The sequence below is a fragment of the Pipistrellus kuhlii genome, unplaced genomic scaffold (genome assembly GCF_014108245.1).
Source record: "Pipistrellus kuhlii isolate mPipKuh1 unplaced genomic scaffold, mPipKuh1.p scaffold_m20_p_4, whole genome shotgun sequence".
NCBI classification, from domain to species: domain Eukaryota; kingdom Metazoa; phylum Chordata; class Mammalia; order Chiroptera; family Vespertilionidae; genus Pipistrellus; species Pipistrellus kuhlii.
Window position 1 is genome coordinate 73,927,834 of NW_023425540.1, and position 21,813 is coordinate 73,949,646.

The 21,813-nt window shown below is 38.8% G+C and overlaps 1 protein-coding gene and 1 pseudogene across 13 annotated transcripts in view; one reads left to right on the forward strand and one right to left on the reverse strand.

Moving 5' to 3' along the window:
* GTF2I (general transcription factor IIi) overlaps window positions 1-21,521 on the forward strand; it is a 99,261-nt gene extending 77,740 nt beyond the window's left edge. For all 13 annotated transcript variants that reach the window (XM_036409345.2, XM_036409352.2, XM_036409344.2 and 10 more), the window contains 16 exons: window positions 3,421-3,492; window positions 4,473-4,656; window positions 5,352-5,410; window positions 5,753-5,827; window positions 7,818-7,919; window positions 8,524-8,589; window positions 9,064-9,247; window positions 10,171-10,229; window positions 10,900-10,980; window positions 11,702-11,785; window positions 14,184-14,367; window positions 15,402-15,430; window positions 18,092-18,133; window positions 18,936-18,977; window positions 19,634-19,708; window positions 20,383-21,521. In XM_036409345.2, the coding sequence (XP_036265238.1) occupies window positions 3,421-3,492; window positions 4,473-4,656; window positions 5,352-5,410; window positions 5,753-5,827; window positions 7,818-7,919; window positions 8,524-8,589; window positions 9,064-9,247; window positions 10,171-10,229; window positions 10,900-10,980; window positions 11,702-11,785; window positions 14,184-14,367; window positions 15,402-15,430; window positions 18,092-18,133; window positions 18,936-18,977; window positions 19,634-19,692 (1,322 nt within the window). In that variant the 3' untranslated portion in view covers window positions 19,693-19,708; window positions 20,383-21,521. The remainder of the gene's footprint in view (window positions 1-3,420; window positions 3,493-4,472; window positions 4,657-5,351; window positions 5,411-5,752; window positions 5,828-7,817; window positions 7,920-8,523; window positions 8,590-9,063; window positions 9,248-10,170; window positions 10,230-10,899; window positions 10,981-11,701; window positions 11,786-14,183; window positions 14,368-15,401; window positions 15,431-18,091; window positions 18,134-18,935; window positions 18,978-19,633; window positions 19,709-20,382) is intronic.
* LOC118702863 lies at window positions 11,883-13,215 on the reverse strand (annotated as a pseudogene).
* Window positions 21,522-21,813: the final 292 nt, after the last annotated feature.

The following is a 21,813-nucleotide window of genomic DNA, read 5'->3' on the forward strand; positions in this document are numbered from 1 at the left end:
ACAATGTTTGGCCTCCTATTAGTCATAGATTTTAGAAAGAATTAAAGGTTATTGTTCTTCATCCCAACAAAATGTTAAGTTGGTGTTCCAGTCAACCAGTCATTAGTCTTGCTGGGCCAAATCAAGTTTAGTCTATACAACAGAAGTTTTGTTAGTCACTATTGCCATCAGCAATGTCTTTTTAATTCTTGGCATGGCCTGGGATTAGGTAACAGTTTTTATGCTTAAATACACTATGGGTGTACTTCACTTTCAATTTGATAAAAGATAATATGTTAACTAGGAGAGAGTTGTGGAGCTAGCCAGGTAATTGAGCTTTGAATGGGAAGAATGGGGTGGTACTATTTGGCTCTTCTGAGGTCTAGTTCAGAGATCCTTTGTAAATACCAGAAAAGGAAGTGTAGGATGAGGTGAAGCAGAAGGGGTGGCTGAGCAACAGGTTAACAGAAGCTCTTTACCTTGGATAAGGAGAGGCTAGATATCTGTACAGTAATAATTCAGATTTGGTTTATACCAGAGTTACTCTGGCTGAATGGTTAAGCTACCATGCTAAAACCTTGAGATGCTAGTTTTCTTTTAAAGCAAAACTTCTAATGTTCTTTTACAGTAAAGGTAAAGAAATATTAAGAGACTTTCTGAGGCCACCAACTTTTAGCAATATTTTCAGAACTTGCCCAACATCTCCTACTGTCTTTGTCAGTAAACACAGTGACTATCACACTTAATTTTGTCAGATAAGTCCTAATTATCTGTCCCAGTAAATTATATCCTGTACATCTTTTTAATGACATAGTTTTCTTTATTTATACATTACATTTAAAAGGGAATGTTTGCCTTATAAATAAGGCTTAAGGAAATAACCAATTATAGATGTGAATAGTGTTGAGAGACAACGCTCTAATCTTTTTACATTTATTTCTGCCATTTATTTCCATTTCTTTACCATTTATTTCTTGCTGTGATTGGTGACATTTGCTTTGTGTGGGTTTCTAGGCACCTATCTGTTCAATAAAATAAGGAATGCCTGTATGGAAAGCAATCGCAAGTGATGTTATAGGTTGAACCTGGTGAGGGCCTTCCCAATTCCCACAGGATTCTCTGATGTGACTCCAAGTGGTTTAAAAACCACTTATTTAGCCTTGGCTGGTGGCTCAGTTGGTTGGAGCACCGTCTTGTACATCAAAAGGTGATGGTTCCATTCTTGGTCCGGGCACATACCCCGGCTGTGGGTTTGATCCCCACTTGGGTGTATATGGGATGCAACAGATAGATGCTTCTCTCCCACATCAGTGTTTCTGTTTCTCCCTTTTCCTCTCTCTCTCAAATAATTAAAAACATATATTTATGTGAGGATTAAAAAAATCACACGAAACACTCATTTAGAGCACTCTTATGAGTAAGTTCTGTGTTGTTGTTTTTTTAAATATGTTTTTATTTATAACCAGTGGCCCGATGCATGAAATTCATGTGTGTGTGTGTGTTGGGGGGAGGGTGTCCCTCAGCCCAGTCTGCACCCTCTCCAATCTGGGACCCCTTGAAGGATGTCCTACTGCTGGTGTACAGGGACCAGGCTTAAACCAGCAGTCAGACATTCCTCTTGCAATCTGGGACTGCTGGCTCCTAACCGCTTACTTGCCTGCCTGCCTGATTGCCCCTAACCACTCTGCCTGATGGCCTGCTCACCCCAAACTGTGCCCCCCCTCCATCTTGATCACCCCCAACTGACCCCCACTGGCAGCCTGCTCGCCCCCAAATGGCCCCCCTGCTAGTCTGCTCACCCCCAACTGCCTCCCCCTTGCCAGCCTGATTACCCCCAATGGCCCCCCACCCAGCAGCCTGATCACCCACAACTGCCCTCCTCTCTTGGCCTCTAACTGCCTCTACCTCTGCCTTGCCACCATGGCTTTGTCCAGAAGAACACTCGAAAGGTTTCCTGGAAGGTCTCCCAGTCTAATTAGCATATTACCTTTTTATTAGTATAGATAGAGGCCTGGTGCATGAGTGGAAGCCGGCTGGTTTGTCCTGAAGGATGTCCCAGATCAGGGTGGAGGTTTCCGCTGGGGTGCCTGGACAGCCTGGGTGAGGGGCTCATGGCTGTTTGCAGGCTGGCCATGCCCCCCAGCTGGGATCCTCCCCCCTGAGGGCATGGTCAGCCTTGGTGAGGGGCTGGAGGCTGTTTTCAAGCTGCCACACCTGCTTCTGGGTGGAGGTTCCCACTGGGGTTCCGGGCCAGCTTGGGTAAGGGGCTCATGATTGTTTGCAGGCTGGCCACACCCCCTAGCGACCTAGATTCCCCTCCCCCCAGCCACTCCTTCAATGAAGGCCAGGGCGGGCAGGAAGCTTGGGTTCCTCTGTGGCCAGGGGAAACCCAAGCCTCCTGCTCAATCCAGCTCCATAACTGCTGCCATATTTGTTGTGTTGATTTGCATACTTGTTCCTGACTGGCTGGTGTGCATAGCGGAGCGACAGTCAATTTGCAAGTTTCTTTTATTAGTGTAAAATTATTTAGAGGAAAGGATAGGAATAGAGAGATAGTTACATTGATGAGAGAGAAACATTGATCAGCCACCCCACCAGGGACTGAGCCCAAAATATGGGTACATGCCCCATCCGGGAATCAAACCAGCTACTTCTTAAGTCAGGGATTGACACTCAACCGCTAGTCACACTGGCTAGGCTGAACATGAACAAGTTCTTTATTTACAATGCGAACTTAAGTTTGAACCCTGTCTATCTTCGTTCTTTTGATATTTGACAAGTGCAGGAAATTATACTTTTTGTTGTTGTTGTTGTTGCTATCGTTCATCCTCACCTGAAGATATTTTTTCATTGGCTTAGAGTAGGGGTGTCGAACTCAATCAGAGAAGGGGCCAAAATCTAAAATCCAGCCTAAATCGCGGGCCGAATGGTTTACTGAACAGTCATAAACTGTCATTGTGATGGAAACGCAGCGGAGTGCAGTGATGACAGCGCGGTGCGGGCCACATTGCAAGGCCTGGCGGGACAGATTTGGCCCGCGGGCCTTGTGTTTGACACATGTGGCTTAGAGAGTGTGGAAGGAAGGGGTAAAGACAGACACATCAATATAAGAGAGACATATCGATTAGTTGCAACCCACATACATGCTCTTGACCAGAATTAAACCTGGAACCCTTCAGTCTGTGGCCAACACTCTATTCACTGAGCCAACTGGCTAGGGCAAGAAATCATTATTTCCTTAAGATCCAGTGTTTTTGTTCTTAAATAAAAATGAATTAAGAGCATCCCTGGATTATACACCTAAAACTAATACACTATTATATGTCAATCACATCTCAATTTTTTTTAAAAAGAGCATCACTGGAAAGAACAGCAGTCAATCTAATTTGGTGTCAGTACCAATAAGGAGCATTGTTAATTAGCTTTATTTTTGCTTTGTAGTCAAAGAAGATTGGAATGTCAGAATTACCAAGCTACGGAAGCAAGTGGAAGAGATTTTTAATTTGAAATTTGGTAAGTAAAATTCAGTGATTATGTCTTAATTGAAAAACAAATGAAATGCAGTGTTCTGAATGAATTATATCAGTTCCTGACCTAAAAAAGGACTGTCCCAAATGAGTTTTGTTTTATTTCTGCTACTAAATTCACTATTCAAACTGAACAATTTTATTTTTCTTGGATTCAGTTTTCTCATATGTCAAAATGGGAGAGCAAGGAAGGAGCTGGGCTAAATCTCACTTCCTTTGCTGTACTTCTAATCTGGCTAACACCGAATGGCCAGTAGGTTTCACCATATGTTTCAACATAGATTTGTTGACAGCGGTTTCCTGGAGTGATGTGTTGATAAGGATTCTGAGGAGGCTCAGCAAGAGTGTTTCAGTTGATTGGGTGTATCTGTCATGCAGAAGGAAGTGAGGAGTGGGAGAGATAGCAGTATTCCTTGGGTGATCCCATCCGTCATTTTGACGTTTGTGTCCTATATCAGGAATCTTAATTACTCGGCCTCTGATATCTAACTTGAGTTATGCTTAGATACATCTTATGCAACTTATTTTTTAAACATCAATCTTGCATCTAGGTGACATACAAAGGCTGGGAATGTGCTGTAGTTCATTCTGCTCAGAGCACAGACATAATTTGACTAGTCCCTTTGATTTGAAGTGTTAAAATGTTCATCCTAAAAGTACTTATTTTTTAGGCTTGTTCTTCAGTTTTGCACAATATACTAAGCCTTCCTGTTGAATGGATATTAATAGATTGTAAGGAATTTTTGCATAACATATTTGAGAATGTCCGTATGTTTACTAGATTAATTGTGGTGATTATTTTGCAATATGTACAAATACTGTATTGTTATATTATACACTGGAAACTAATATGTTATATGTTATATGTTAGTTACATCTCTTAGAAAGATAAAACATAAAAAGATAATGCTGTCAAGAGGAAAATAAAAGGTTTGTTTGTTTGTTTGTTTGTTTTCCCAATTTCAGCTCAAGCTCTTGGACTCACAGAGGCAGTAAAAGTACCTTACCCTGTGTTTGAATCAAATCCTGAGTTCCTTTATGTAGAAGGCTTGCCAGAGGGAATTCCCTTCCGAAGCCCTACCTGGTTTGGAATTCCACGACTTGAAAGGATTGTTCGTGGCAGTAATAAAATCAAGTTTGTTGTTAAAAAGTAAGTTCTATTTGCCAATGTATATAGTCATTTCTAGAATTATAATAAAGTTATTATTTCTATTTAAATTATTTTCTAGCTATATGTGACAGCTAAGCCTTTGACATCCATGATGGAAAAGCATAGCTCTGAGCTACAGTCCTGACATTGTCCATTGCCTTTGCAAGTTTTTTTTTACTTTTACTTGATTTTTCTTCATTAATACAAAAAGAATTATAACACCTGCCTCACAATGGTGATATTCAAGTTAGTTAGAGACAAGTTTCTCTTAATGTGGCTGAATATTTGCATGGAGGATGAAAATGCCGATTTTTATCTTCTCTCTTATTCCTGGTTAAACTTAGGGACAACTGAATCTCAATGATTAAGTTTCTTATTGTCTCCATAATTTTATTTATTTTTTATTATTATTTTTTACTATGTAATTGCTTTTAATGTCTCCATAATTTTAAAAGCTGCAGAAACTAGTGTTAATTTTCATGAAAGAAGCTATTATTTATTTTTCCTAAAATCATTTAAGTGATAGTTGTGGGAAGGAAAAGTAGATTTTTAGGTTCAGTAAGGTAGACATTATTGTCGCATTACAGAATGATCCTATGATCACCTTTATTAAAAATATTGGTCATGATCATTTTTACTAGCTATGAAGACCATATTATATTGGTTATTATAATGCTTCTTTGTTTTTCCTCTAGGCCTGAACTAGTTATTTCCTACTTGCCTCCAGGAATGGCTAGTAAAATAAACACTAAAGGTAAGAGATTACATATACTCTTTATTATACTTCAGTGCATTAAAACATTGTTTTTCAACATTACCTAAATCATACTGAGTCATTGACCAATATTTTTAAGGTAGTTTATTTAATGGACCTTTTGTTTTTTCAAACATTCACTTAAAATTTCATGTTTGCAATCCTCCGTTCATGTTTCCACAGCTTTGTTGAGACTCATGTGGAGGATAACACTACCAGTTTAATTCTTCAGGTTTCTTTGAAAAGAGCCAAACTGTATGAATTTTAATACTCTGCTCTTATAAAGCATCCCCTTCTGTTTTTCTTACAATATGCAAAAATAATTATGTGCTTACTTGACAGCCTTGCAGTCCCCAAAAAGACCACGAAGCCCTGGGAGTAATTCAAAGGTTCCTGAAATTGAGGTCACTGTGGAAGGTGAGCCACTCTGTGGCATGCTTCTGTTGATTTTCCACTTCACTAGTTATGTTTGTTGATTACTCAGATCACTGTGTGTATTTTTATGCAAGTGAGTTTTTATAATACTAGTTTTAGGTGTGAATATACTACCTGATTAAAGCTAAATTTCTTAATGTTTCTCATTGAAATTTTCAAAATGGTTAACATTGAGCATATTATATACTACTTGGAAGAAAATCCCTAAAAATTTTTTCTGACTTTTAAAGGTGACAGAAATGTGTGGAATTTTTCCCCCTGCTATTCTTTACTTCCTATTTTATTTTCAGGAAATAAAAAGTTTAGGGATGATTTGCCAGGCAGCCCACGGACTGAAGGGTTCTAGATTCAATTCTGGTCAAGGGTATATGCCTCAGTTGCAGGCTTGATCACCGTGTGGGAGGCAACCAATCAATGTGTGTCTCTCACATCACCATTTCTCTCTCTCTCCTCTGTCTCTCATCTCCATTCTCTCTTAAATCAATGGAAAAATATCCTCAGGTGAAAAATAATAAAGATAAATAAAATGTATTCTAAAAAATAAAATAAAAAACAGTACCTTAGGTTAAACTAGTTCCTTCTGCATCCTCAGGTTTTTCTTTTCTACGCTTCCATTAGATTTGTGGAATTCATACCAAGTGGAGCCTTAATCCATCCCTATTTAGTTATCTTGTATATTCACAGAGAACCTGTTTTTTCATATGAAAGGCATCAGGAATTCTTGTTCAATATATGGATATTATACACCAGCTTAATAATTTCTGTTAAAATTTGAATTTAAATGTAGCCTGACTGGTGTGGCTCAGTGGTGGAATGTTGACCGAAGAGCCGGAAGGTCACGGTTTGATTCCCGGCCAGAGTACATGCCCAGGTCTCCTGTCTCCCTTCCTCTCTCTGAAATCAATAAAACAAAAAAGCAAACAACTTTAAATGTACTCAGTCCTTTACTTTCCTATTTTTGATCTGAGGAAGATTTCTCTAATACACAAAGTTTTCATGCCTTCCTCAAGGAATTCAAGTAAAAAGTAAGATGTTTATGGTGTTACTTTTAGTAGAAAGACCGAGATGCTGAGGAACCAGACAAACCTGGGGCTAAAACTGTATAGATGTTGACAGTATGAACAATGTGATACTGCATAAGATGTCTATGAAAGCTTCATAGAGAAGATTACATGTGAACGAGGCTTTGCTGGAAGAGTAGAATATCTCCAGCCAGAGAGAAATGCCATTGCAGAGAGCATAGCACGTAGGAGAAAAGGTACTGATTAAATAGAGTAACACAGTTTGAATGGTGACAGATAATCTCATGTCTTATGGTGCATTGTTTTGCATCTTGTTCCAACTGTACTTGTTATCTCAGGACCTTTTAAGGCATGTATGGCCCACGAATGTTGTAAATATCCAAATGGCCCTTTACAGAAAGAAAGGTTCCCCACTCCAGTTTAAGCACTAGATGACCCGATGTAAAAAAGAGTAACGGGCCTGGGATTTGTAAGGATAACTGAAACTAACATTCATTTTTACTTAATGGAAAACAACTGATTGTTTTTAAGTTGTGCCAAGAATTCAAAGAATGGATATATCAGGTCGGTTAGAGAATCCAAAGGAACACTTAATACTGGAGGTAATACAATTGTATCTAAAGTTGTGCTTGTGTTCAAGGGTTGAAAGGAAAACATAAACGGACTTGGGTAACCAAAAATTACGTGGCTCCAAGAGGGCATGATGAAGCATTAAGTGAATTGAATGTAACTACGAAGAGCCAGAAAGCTAATTCTGTTTTGGGAGAGAATGCCTAATTGTAGGGATAGAAATAGCAAAATGGGTGGGAGTCTGTGCAGCTGGCAGCAGTAGTTGTTTTCATTGCAGGAGCTTATATGCTGTTCACACCTGCTTTGTTTTCCAGCGCAGGCGAGGCTTCTGTGGCGTGATTAAGTGTGTGTGTTGATTCTGTTGTTTTTTAATTCTTTAGGCCCTAATAACAACAGCCCTCAGACTTCCGCTGTTCGAACCCCTACTCAGACAAATGGCTCTAACGTTCCCTTTAAGCCTCGAGGGAGAGAGTTTTCCTTTGGTAAATATGGATTTTATTTGTCTTGATTTCATCATTTTAAATGAAAGGAAATTATAAAAATACTTTATTTTACGAGGGAGGTTGTTTATTCTTTTTATTACTATATTATTAATTAGTACTTAAAGGCATAGATTATAGTCAGACAGCGTAAGTTCAATTCTGCTGCCAGTACGATATGATTCTGTAACCTTGGGTAAGCTGCTGAACTTTTCTGTGCCCGGGTTTCCTTATTTGTAAATGGGGAAAACATTACTTCCTGGTTCATTGGGTTATGAGGAGGATTATAAATAGAAAATCATTTTACAGGGTAGAATTATATCTTATATCTAATAGATACTATACTTGTCTTTTGGGAGATTTAGGGGGCTTTTATTTATTTTTTTTATTTGCTTTAGCATATGTCATTTATTTGTAGCCAACATATTAATGATATAATAAAACAGTTAAATAATGTTTCAGGATTAGAGTAGTTGTCAAACCATGTTAAGTACAAAGTATTTTCTTACTTTGTACTTAAAGATGTGCAGTAAATTAAATCCCTGACCATGGAAGTATTTAAGTAAATATCATCAACAAATTAACTATCTTGTTTTTTTATGTACAGAGGCCTGGAATGCCAAAATCACAGATCTAAAACAAAAAGTTGAAAATCTTTTCAATGAAAAATGTGGTAAGTTTATTTTGAAGCATTATTATTCAAACATCAGGCACCTTTTTAGCAAGAGAAGAATGTGCTCTGGCCTGTGTAGGTCAATGGTTAGTCAATCCATGCAAGAATGGTCGCTGGTTCGATTCCTATTCAAGGGTAGTCCTCCCTAGTGGCAACCAGTTGATGTGTCTCTCACATTGAAGTTTCTCTCCTTTTCCTTCCTTCTGTCCCTTTCACTCTCTCTGAAAAACAATGGAAAAAATATCCTTGGGTGAGAATTAATAACAAAAATTGAAGAATGTAAGCAGAGTAAAATGTCCAACATTTAAATTATGCTATTGTTAGAAGTGTGTGGGTCTTGCAGATATGGATTTCATAATTTCTCACGCTTATCCGAGCATCAAGAATTTTTTAAGTGTAATTTTTGTTATCACAAAATGTAATTTAAAATGCATATTAAGTTCTAAATGTAAGAAATATATGTGTGTTTTGTAGGTGAAGCTCTGGGCCTTAAACAAGCTGTGAAAGTGCCCTTCGCGCTGTTTGAGTCTTTCCCAGAAGACTTCTACGTGGAAGGCTTACCTGAGGGCGTGCCGTTCCGGCGGCCGTCTACCTTCGGCATCCCGCGGCTGGAGAAGATACTCAGGAACAAAGCCAAGATCAAGTTCATTATTAAAAAGTAAGGAAGTGAGATTGGCCATGAGATGATACTGTTTGACACTGAGAGGTGGTTCGTGGATTCACCTTTGTAATATAACAGGGCCATATTAGCCCTCGTGTCAACAAAGCTCTTTGAGTTATACTTTTATATATGTTTAAAATTTTTCATAATTGGTTAAAAGAGGGAAGGAGGGCTCTAATTCATAACAGGGATAACAACTTTATTTTGTTAAGTCTACCCACAGTTGTATTTTTAATGGTTGATGCAAGCTGGAATTTAAGCAGTGATTTAGTTTTATAAAATCATTTTATTTCTCCAACATACATGATATTTAAATTTCTCTCCGGTTTGCTTGGAGACCTATGAATTAAACCAGTACAGTTGAAACATGTGGGAATAGTTAAAATTAGAAAATACGTAGCAATGCTCAAGAATTATTTCAAATGAGTTTTAGGCTTTGTTTATTAACACTTTTGAGTCACCCAGAGTTACCGTCACATAATCAAAGCTGACATTGCCAACATAATGGTCACCTTTTGTACTTGCATCCCAGTTTGTTGGAGGTGTGGCTTCTGCTTTGGCTTCCTAAGAAGAAAGACTCTTTTGTTCAAGTTTTCACAGCCTGTCTTACCTTCCCATGGCACCTCATAAAGGGCATTTCCTTCCCATTCTCAGGTCTAACGCTGAATCTTTCCAGGTTATCTTGAAATCACAGGAAGAAGCTATTTAAATTAGATAGGGCTGGGTGGATGTTATAATCACAATTATAATTAGTCTTTTTGTATATGTTCCTTTAGATAACCTTGCTTTTTCTGTTTTTCCATTACTAAGAACCTAATGTATATTTTCAGAGAATTACTGGTTTGAAAATCTTTTGCATGTTTAATTTTTAATGTTTTATTAGTGGATAATTGACAAAAAATTTTTTTTCTTGTTTTTAGGCCTGAAATGTTTGAGACAGCAATTAAGGAGAGCACCTCCTCCTCCAAGAGCCCTCCAAGTAAGTTGTTGCTACAGAAAACATGTGATTGGACATTTATTTTGCAGCAGTGATTTTAAAAATTGTCTCAAGAACAGCTATTGAGCTAAAAGCAGGAAAGCTCATTCAAAATTGGGGTAATAGAAAAAATAGTAAAAGAAAGGAAAAAGCCCACAAAATTAGAATTGTGGTTTTTCGTTCTTTAATAATTGAGAATCTCTATGTGTCTGCTATCCTAAGCTTAACAGGGAAGAGGAAAAAGTAAAAAGCCTTTTGGGAAGCTTACTATTGCAAAATGACAAAACATTCAATGAAAAAGGAACAAACCTTAAACAAAAGTTGGGTTAAAATACTATTTATGTAGTCTGAATTACAATATAACACACTAGGGGCCTGGTGCACGAGTTTGTGCACAGGTGGGGTCCCTCAGCCTGGCGGGCGATCGGAGCCATTGGGGACCTTCAGGCTGATCAGGGTGACTAGGGTCAGGGAGAGGGACCGTGGAAGGGTGGCCGTGGAAGAGCACTGACCACCAGGGGACAGCTCCTGCATTTAGCATCTGCCCCCTGCTGGTTAGTGCACATCATAACAACTGGTCGTTTGGTGGAGTGGTCATAATCACTTAGGCTTTTATATATATATAGGTTATTAGAGAAGATTTAATTACTTTCATATCTGTTATAATTTTAAGGAAAAATAAATTCATCGCCTAATGTTAATACTACTGCATCTGGTGTTGAAGATCTTAACATCATTCAGGTGACAATTCCAGGTATGATTTCTCTGCCTTTATCATAGTTTTTGGGGTGGTTTCCTCTTTGGTTTTTTCACTTTCAGGATATGGGGATATAGAGTTTAAGTCACATTGTTGTGTTCTCCTTCCAGAAATTAACCAAATACAGCATCTTGTCAGTTTTTTGCTAAGTATCTCTAGGCAGTTCGTTGTACTTGGTGTGAGCTAAAAACCTGGTGACCACCCAGATACCTAGTGTCTTGTTTTTAAAAATCTGTTTAGCTTTGGCTGGTGTTTCTCAGTGGTTAGAGCATCAGCCCACACACCAAAGGGTCATAGGTTTAATTCCTGATCAAGAACAAATACCTGGGTTACAGGACTGGAGCACCTTTGGGAAGCAACCAATAGATGTGTCTCTCACATCGATGTTCCTCATTCTCTCCCTCCTCCTCTCTCACTCTTTTTTCCCCTTCATCAACTCTAAAAATCAATTAAAAAATATCTTTGGTTGAGGATTAATAAAAAAAATAATAAATTTGTATGAAATAGCAGGTAAAGTTTTTGATAACAGGAATAAAGTAGTATCATTCTCAATTTGGTTTTATTGTTAAATCATTTATATAAATCATTTCAATCTTGATTAGTTTAAAATACTTGAATATTCAAAAAACAAAGTGAGATACAAAGAGAACCTAAACATTTACTTGGAATTAAAATTGTATTATTAAAGTATTATGAGTTTTCTTTTAACTTTTTTTAGATGATGATAATGAAAGACTTTCAAAGGTTGAAAAAGCCAGACAGCTAAGAGAACAAGTTAATGACCTCTTCAGTCGCAAATTTGGTAAGTTTCATTTGCTTAGTACAGCTTGCAACAAGCAAGGAAATTTTGTTTCAGTAAGAAACAGCAAAACAACCATGCTGGCACCTTGGTCTTGGACTTTTTTTTTTTTTTTTTTTTTTTCACACTACCATCGTTAATTTATTTGTTCAAGCACTCATGTTGCAAGCATTATACCAGGTATGGGCTTCGATTCCGTAAGCCCAGATTCACATATTTAGGAGGATAAAAGCAAACTGTGATCCATGTGCGTGGATGGAAACTAAAGGCTCATGGTTAATCACATTGTGCTTCTTACATTTCTACAGCTTACAGCCCTGTAGTCACAGGTCTTTGAGGTCCTTCTGGATGTTCCAGAGGGTGTCTGCGCTTTTCTTGAGTTGAGCAACCTCATCATCCTTCAGTTTCTGGTTGATAACACTGGTTAGTCACCGAGCGTTCAGGATACATGGGAGGCTCAGGAAGACTTCATTCTCAATGCCATACATCCCCTTCACCATCGTTAATACTGGATGAATCCTGGATAAATTTTTAAACATGGATTCAATGAGATCAGCCACACTTAATCCAATAGCCCAATTGGTATATCCTTTTAACTTGATGACTTCATAGGCACTTTCAACCACCATCTTATGCACTTGCTTCCAATTTTCACTATCATTGTCCGTTCCCATTGCTGGATTCAGTTCCTGGAGAGAGATGCCTGCCACATTCACTCCACTCCACACAGCCACACTTGAGTCGCCATGTTCTCCCAGAATCCATCCATGGCAGCTGCTAGGATGAATGCCAAGTTTTTCAGCCATAAGGTAGCGAAATCTAGCAGAATCCAGGTTACATCCACTTCCAATCACACGGTGCTTGTGTAATCCACTTAGTTTCCAGGTAACATATGTGAGAATATCCACTGGGTTAGAAACCACAATGATGATGCAATCAGGGCTGTACTTGACGATCTGAGGAATAATGAACTTGAAGACATTGATGTTCCTCTGCACCAGCTTGAGACGACTCTCTCCCTCTTGCTAGCGGACTCCAGCAGTGACCACCACGATCTTAGAATTGGCGGTCACAGAGTAGACTTTATCTGCCACAATTTTAGATGTCTAAAGAAATAAGCTTCCATGCTGCAGATCCATCATTTCTCCTTTGAGTTTATCTTCCAACACATCCACCAGGGCCAGCTCATCAGCCAGAGACTTTCCCAGAATGCTGATGGCACACGCCATGCCCACTTGACCAACACCCACGACAGTGATCTTGTTGTTTGGGATTGCTGCCTCTTCCTTGGCAACTGGTGCAATCAGTTTTTCCTTAAGAGTCGCCATTGTGCACAGGAGAGAGAGAAGGGGGGGGGGGGGCTCCTTGGATGGTAGGAAGAGTGGCGCCAAGAAAGCAGTCTCAGCTGCTGCGTCCGCTCCCGCGCAGGATCTCGGTCTTGGACTTCTAACATCAAACTTGTGGAAAATTGAATTTATCTTGTGGAGGCCACACCATCTGTGATATTTTATACAATAAAAGGGTAATATGCAAATTGTCCGCTCAGGAGTTTGACCAAGAATTCGACCGCTCAATATGATGTGCGCTGACCATGAAGGGGGCGCAGCATGGAATGAAGGAAGGCCCTCCTGGTCCTGATTGCTGGCCAAGCCTGCGCACCCTACTGTGCATGAATTTCGTGCACCGGGCCTCTAATTTTGTTATAAAAGGCCTAGAAAACGAACATAAATAGTACTCAGTGAATCAATTATGATTGAGAATATCAAATGAAATTGGAAAAAATAAGTATCTTTTAAAGACCAGTAAATTATGCTCAGTTAATTACAATCTATACTAAGAAGAGAAACATGCAAATTTACCATACCTTCGCAATGCCCACCAGCCAATCAGATGTAAGTATGTAAATTAACCCAACAAAGATGACAGGTTAATTTGCATATGCAGGCACTGAGGGGTAGGATGCTTACATTGTCGCCATGGTGACAATGCAGGCCTTCTGCATCACCCCAGCAGCTCCAGGCCTCTGGGTAGCATGGGAAGGAAGAAAGGCGGCTTGGGGGCAGAGCAGAGGAGGTGCCAGCAGCCGGGAGAAGGAAGGCCCATTCCTGCACCAATTTTCGTGCATCGGGCCTCTAGTCTTATATAAAAGGAAGTAAAGTTATAAAATAAGTATTTTGGTTTTGCTAAAGTCTTTCAGTAAGAAAACATTAAATGTATTATTGATAATGGTGAATATTAAAGTGAATAAAACTAGGCTTTATATGTATGGTTGTTTGAAGTGTACAAAGACCTTAGTTAACAGTGGAGACGGTCTTTAAAATTAATGTTGGTCATGTGCTTTTTAAACATTCACTAAAGCGGTATGTTAACCTATGTTTTTATGCTGTTCCTGTCGCTGCAGGTGAAGCTATTGGCATGGGTTTCCCTGTGAAAGTTCCCTACCGGAAAATCACAATTAACCCTGGCTGTGTGGTGGTTGATGGCATGCCTCCTGGAGTGTCCTTCAAAGCCCCCAGTTACCTGGAAATCAGCTCCATGAGAAGAATTCTAGATTCCGCTGAGTTCATTAAATTCACAGTCATCAGGTAAGTGAGAGTTACCTGTTTGCTCATAAGAATGAATGCATCTGCATCTGAAACATAGACCTATGTAGTAACAGAATCAAGTTTGCCATGTTATGAACAAATAAAATATTTACTTTAGTTATTGTACTATTAGATTTCCTCCTCCCTGAGCTGATTCTTCATTCTCTGGAGGTCAGGCAAGGGGTGAGGTTGTAATTGTTCCCTTTCAGAGCATCAGCTCCTTATCCACAAAGCAGGAATGATGGTTATACCGACCCTCTAACAGCATTATGAGAATTACATTACTAATATGTGCTTGTCACAATAAGTGCACAACAAATGTCCTCTTTCCATCCATCCAGTTACAAGTCCCAAGGTGTCTTTACTCTTCTTTTGCCACTCACAAAAACTTAGCCATCACTAAGTCTACCCCAGTCAGTTCATTGTCAAGTTACCACGGTCTCTAGTGTACATGCTCAGGACTAACACTGAGAAATAGCTAAAAGCATTACCTTCCGAAACTTTTTCTCACCCACTCATCTTCTCCCAATACCCTTTCCTTACAATTTCCATATTTTTGTCCCACTTTACCAATGTTTATTTTCCATGCCATTCCCCAGGATATGGGAAAACGCCTTCTTCCACTGGATTGTTTCACTAGAATTACTCTTTTTTCCCTTTTCTTTGTTTCTATTTTTTGTTTTTCTACCATCTTTACTGTAACATTTTCTAATGATTGATTTTTAGCTATGCGTCTATATATAGGGTGTCTCCAAAAATGTATATGCTTTAACAGCTGATAACTCACTTAATTTTGAAAATGAACTATATGTTAATAAATACTGATTTTATGCAAAGTGTGTATACATTTTTGGAGGGACACTCTGTATATCTAACAATTGACTGATCAAAAAGTATGTAAGATTAAAACATTATAGATAACATTTCTCATTCTAGCACATAAGTGACATGGTTTAAAAATTAGTTGTATAAACTGAATGTACTTGTAATTCTCATAGAGTAAAATTAAACTGTTGTGTAATTTGTTTCTTTAGACCATTTCCAGGACTTGTGATTAATAACCGTGAGTATTTCATGAAGTCTTTGATATTGTCTTTTTTGGGATATGTGTGTGCCCACATATTTAGCTCACAAGAATGTAAAATTTTACTACACCCAAAGTAGTAACCATGCAAAGTCATTGTTCATTTAGTCCACAGTGTTAAAGCACTAGGTACTTTCTAGATATAATATTGAGCAAGTTTGCCTAATTTTTTAAAATCTGTTTATTCATTCACAAAATGGTAATAATATTAGTACCTACTTTGAGAGTTTTAGAATATGATTCATTATATATGTTAAGCAAGCTTCTTCCCATGTTTGTAAATAAATTTTTATTAAAACACTGCCAGGCTAATTTGTTTATGGCATAGTTGACAGACAGAATTTGCTACAGAAAAGGTGACCTGCAATGTCTAAAATATTTACTAATTGGCTCTTTACGAAGAAATTTGTGACCCCTGACCCAGAACGATGCCTGGCCTTACGTATGTCCTCAGTAAATACAGTCTATGGTTGTTGTTTTTATTACTTTTACTTATGTTATGTAATTACTGTGCTTGAATAAGTGAGTCTTTTTAATCTGACTTAGCTTGCTTCTATTAATATTAAGCAAAGTGTATGGTAGACATTGGGCTCTCAAATACTATTGCATAAACATATACATGTTCTTTCATTTCTTTGGTGTTCATAATTTAAATAGCTTTTTTTTTTTCCTCTCTTTTTTTTTTTTTTTTTATTGTTTGAAGTATTACAAATAGTGATCCATATGTCTTCTCCCCCCCCCTCCCCATTGACCTCCCCCTGGCCTCCCCTACTCTCCAGTACATGCCCTCACCTGTTCCCCCCGCCCCCCCTCCCCCGTGTCTTGTATCCATTGGTTATGCTTATATGCATGTTTGTTGTTTTTTTGTGTGTGTTTTTTAGCAAAACTTAATTGTGCTCGTATATTTTGTGTTCTAGTAACTTTTTAATTTTTATTTATTTTTTGCTCTGTTAACTTTTTATTAAAAATTAGAGGCCTGGTGCATGAAAATTCGTGCACTGGGGGATGGGGAGGCCTCAGCCCGGCCTGCGCCCTCTTAGAGTCTGGGACCTCTCGGGGATGTCTGACTGATGGTTAGGCCCATTTCCCCAGGGAGTGGGCCTAAGCTGGCAATCAGACATCCCTCTGCCAGCGGGGAGTGGGCCTAAGCCATTAGTCAGACATCCTTAGTGCTCCCACAGAGGCCCAAGGTGCTCCCACCACCACTGCTGCGCTGGCCAGTTATGAACTGACGGGGGAGGGGGGGTGTCATTTTCTACGTTGAGCGTCTGCTCCCTGATGGTCAGTGCACGTCATAGCAAACGGTCATATGATTTTGTGAGAATGATCCTTTTCTAATACCTTTGTCATTTCAGTCTTTTCCAATTAGCATTATTCTAATTTTTTTGTTTTTTAATCCATTCAGCCCTAGCTGGTTTGGCTCAATGTATAGAGCTTTGGCCTGAAGACTGATAGGTCCCAGGTTCAGTTCTGGCCAAGGGCACATGCCTGGGCTGTGGGCTCAGTCCCCAGTAGGGGGTGTGCAGGAGGCAGCCAGTCAGTGATTCTCTCTCATCATTGATGTTTCTCCCTCTCTCTCTCTAAAATCAATAAAGTATACATTCAGTTTTATAGTTTATTCTTTAGGGGAGTGTAAGACTCTTCAGTTTCATGTTTAAGATTTATCAGTGACCATTAAATGACAACCTTGTGAGTAGCTGATTTGCCCCCTGACCGGAGAGATGTACGGGCATCACACCTGTCCCCTGCCGCGGCATACTGCTTCACTCTGTGGACTCTGTCCTCTGGCTCACTCCTCAGGATCATTGATTTGGTTACATCTCTTCTGCTTCCAAACTTTTGAGTTTTGATTTATCATAAAGTTTATTAATTTGTTTGTAACCCCAATCCATGAGTTCTTTTTGTGTAGATTCTGTTTTTAGTATACACACTATCATGGTCAGGTATGTTAGTATCTAGTAATGTCAGTATGAAAGAGAAGAATATCTTGCTTCTTGATTTTAAATAATCTTTGTGACATTCAGCTTTAATCACACCAGGAAACTTTATTATTTAAAGAAGTCCCATGATAATTATTTTCCTTTAAAATATATATATATTATATATTTTGAATTCAGAGAGGAAGGGAGAGGGGGAGAGAGGTAGAAACATCAGTGATGAGAGAGAATCATTAATTGGCTGCCTTCTGCATGCTTCATACTGGGGATTAAGGCCACAACCCGTGCATGTGCCCTCCACTAGAATCAAACCTGGGACCTTTCGTGTGCAGGTTGACACTCTACCCACTGAGCCAAACCAGCTAGGACATATTTTATTTTTTTATTAATCTCAATTCCCCTGTCTTTTGTATAATTTTTAGTTTCAAAGAACATTGTGTTTTCATCTTTTCTGCCCTTTTACTTTCTGTTAAAATGTTTAATTTTGTCCTCATTTTGTTCATGTCTATAATAGAATTTTGTGGTGATTACTATGAGTTGGTTATTTGATGGGACATACCAGAACTCTTAATGTTTGTTCCTTTCTTGTAATAAGGAAATAGTGCCCATTATGGCAAAATTAGAGCATAAAAATATAGAATGTATGTAAAAATGCTTGTCAGATGTAACAGTGTGCTATTAAATGAATTTGCTTTGTTTTCAGAGTTGGTTGATCAGAGTGAGTCAGAAGGCCCAGTGATACAAGGTAAATTAAGGAGGGTAATAAACATAGAAATACTCCTACCTTTTTGGTAAAACAGATCAGATAAAACTTGTGGCCTCATATGTTTATGCCTGTGTAACTTGAAGAGTCATCTACACAGCACACCCATGTGTACATGCACCCAGACTTGTTTCTTTGACTCCTTTGTTTGGAAGCCCGTATAAGCTCAGTTTGTAGATCCTGATTGAGAACTGAGGACCACATGCCTTTGATCCCACTGTCTCAGGGAAGGTCTGTGGTCAGGAACCCTGAGATCCATGGCAGAGAAGACAGTTTTTCAGCGAGAAGGTCGTCTTTTTAAATTTATTTATTCTTCATGCCATTTGTTTATAATGGTAGGTGTAAGCCAAAGTGTGTTGGGTGGGAAAGTGTGTATTGTGGTTTTAAAAGTTCCTTAGAAACAAGTGTTTAGGCCTGCTACTGTGATTCATTGAAAGTAATAAAAGGCTTTTTATTAAAAGGGAACTCACAGTAGAAAGGGCAGGGAGACAAAAATAGAACTTCTTACTTTCATTTTAGATCTGTGCTAATAAAGATTATTATCTAAGACTTCAGTTATGCAAGCTAACATAAACACATTTCATAAAAGTAGATTTTTTGAAAGTCTAAGTTGAATAGTTGTGTGTTTAATCCCAAGAGTCTGTGGCTGTTGTTTTATTCTAGCCTTGTGATCTGTGCACACTGCTAGGGTGCTTTCTCTCCTTTTTTCTTCTCTGGTCTCTTCAAATAATTGAAAGCAACTTTTGGACATTGTTACAGTAAAGCCACATGTGTTTCTTTTCAGAATCAGCTGAGCCAAGCCAGTTGGAGGTTCCTGCAACAGAAGGTAAAAACTGAAGTTCCTTAAGACTTTTATTAGGACAAAGGGTTAATTGTGTTTTTACAGCTTTTAAACTAGAACTGTGGTGGTTTGTTCTTTTGTTTCTGGGTGAATTTAATTTGTAGTTTATACCCAGAAACATTGTATTCAGAGTTAATTCATGGGTTCTTTTGTTCTGTTTCCCCCAAATGACTTTTTTTTTTTAAAATTCTTACCCAAGGACATTTTTTCCATTGATTTTTTTATTTTTTTAGAGAGAGTAGAGGGGAGCGAAGGAGAGAGGGAGAAAGAGAGAAAGAAAGAGACCAACCCTTTGGTCTGTTGGCTGATGCTCTAACCATTGAGCAGACCGGCCAGGGCTCCCCACAAATGACTCTTAATGAATTCTGAAACCGTGAAATGACCGACTACTACATAACCTGGATGGTACAGGTCCTTTATATACGTATGTAATTAGGATGTTTGTTGCTTTGAATATATAAGTAGCAAAATTTAGAACATATAGCTAGGAAAACATTGTTATCTCTGACAATGTAATTATTTTTAGTATCTTCTTATTCCTGTTGGATTATGTTAGTAAATAGTTTGGTATGAGCGGTTTATAATTGAGCAGATTTGCATTGTTGGTGCTATTAAACAGTTCCCTTTTGTTTTCTTGGCAGAAATAAAGGAGACTGACGGAAGCTCTCAGATCAAGCAAGAACCAGACCCCACGTGGTAGACTCTTCCCTCCTCAGGTACCTCGGCCTCTGTGTCCGGGACGTGCATAGTGAGCCCATCTGCATGTTCATAAGCCGATGTGTGTTCCCTGCTTCAGCCGTAAACGTGGCCCCACCTTCAGGGCCAAGTGTAAGCCATAAGGGTTTGTTTTTAGCTAGAAGATTCAAGTAGGATTTTTTTCCTTGGATCAGTATATCTGTCAGTCAAAGGTATAAATGCACTTTTGCCTTAAAAGGAAAATGTTTTAATTCACAGGGTCAATCTTGTCCTCACATTGGAATTCACTGAGTTAGTATCACTACACTGACTTTCCCTCTAATCAAAATGATAGTATTCGCAGTTCATTGTGCATCTGACATAGTTAAATTACAAGCCTGATCCTGTTATTTCAGACTTCTTACACTTAGCCAGCTTAGTGGCAGGAGGGGCAGCCCTAGAACAGGAATCAGCAAAACTGGTCACATGTCTGTTGAATCTCACTAGGCCTGAACTGTCACGTGTCTTGGTGATAGTCCCAGGGAGCTTAGTTCCCGCCTGCAGCTGGCAGCGTGCTTTTCATGCAGATTCTCTTGTCCTGGAGCCTGCCCCGTACTGTCTGCTCATGGATATAGTACTAAGTTATGGTGTTGTGAGTGTTTAATTCCTATAACCAGATTAACTGTTTTCTTGTTGGTTTTCTCTCCTATTTTAGCTTAAAGTATCAGTGGGTGAGAAGAGCTTTTCGGACCTGTTACTGCCCCAAGCTGTGTAATATACTTGTATAACAGAAATACCTTCTATACAAACCTTTTTTTCTACTTTTAGATAGAAATGTCTACTTTTTCAGCAGTTCTGTGAATTGAATTAAAGAGCAGAGTGACTGTAGATTTGGAATGGCTGGTTTACGTTGGAATGTATTTTAAGGATTTTACAGCAATGCTGGAAAACGACAGGGAAAATGACAGGGATGAATCTCACCAGATTTTTTTATGGATTCGGCAGAGCCTTCAGCTACGGTGTTTATTTTCCAATCAAGTGAAGATATCTCCTACTGGAACATCTCAGCTTCTGCAGTGAAGAAGACACCTACGATAGTTTAGTTCATTAGTTTTTCTATTTGAAAAATCACTTAAATGATCCTTTTGTTCACGGCTCTCCTTAATGACTAAGTGAACAGTTAGTATCTGTATATTTGACTAAACCTTTTCCTAAGCTATCTATCATGGTTTATACGTTTTTTATCATAATTAAAAAAAAAACCAACTATCTGGAGTACTTAATAGCCAATAAGAGATCAGTATCTCAGCGTGTGGCTTCTAGATGGAATACAGAGAACCTCTTCCACAAATACTTTTTACCCAAGTAAAGTGCATGGTGTACCGGAAGTTTAAGACCAGGTATGAGTGTTTGGGCAAGCTAAATGACACTACAGCCTCACTGTCTTGTAACCTATTGTGGTGTGGATTTTTTTGGAACACTGTTCCAGTTTGGATCAATCTCAAGGGGTTGTATTGCCTTCATTGTTTTATAATTCTGCTTTATAACGTGAGGCTCCAGTGTGGGGAATGAGGGGTCGTAAGCTAATTATGCACCCGCTGATGTTCTGCGCCATTTGTAGGAGAGTCTTACATGTGTTAAGATGTCACAGACAATAAGAGTTGTAAAATACCAGCTATATGAAAAGCTAGAGTATGTGATGGCATAGAGTCTTCATTAGCTTTATCACAATATTCATAATGGAGAATTATATTACATGGTAGCAGAAATAGGCATTTTTATGTGTTGCTTATATTTTACCTCAAATTAAAATGTAGATATAGGGTAATAAATAAACTCCATCCATGCCTTTCACACACTAATTCATTTCTTTCTGAGGCGTTTTCATGATTATGTCTGGGGAAACGGGGCGCGGGGAGGGAGGGGTGTGGTTTGGTGGTGAGTGGGAAGGCACGTGAGGGTTAAGTTGGCATCTTCAGAGACTCGGTTACTCAGAAGGACACCGCTGCTTATGTGTTTCTGAGACCACTGTGCATCTCGTTGGAGCTGAGGCTGGGGACTCCAACTTTTTATCTGTGCATGCCAGTGCACGCAGCAGCTAAAGGGTGGCTGTGAGGTTGGAACTCCTCCCAGACAGCACATACAC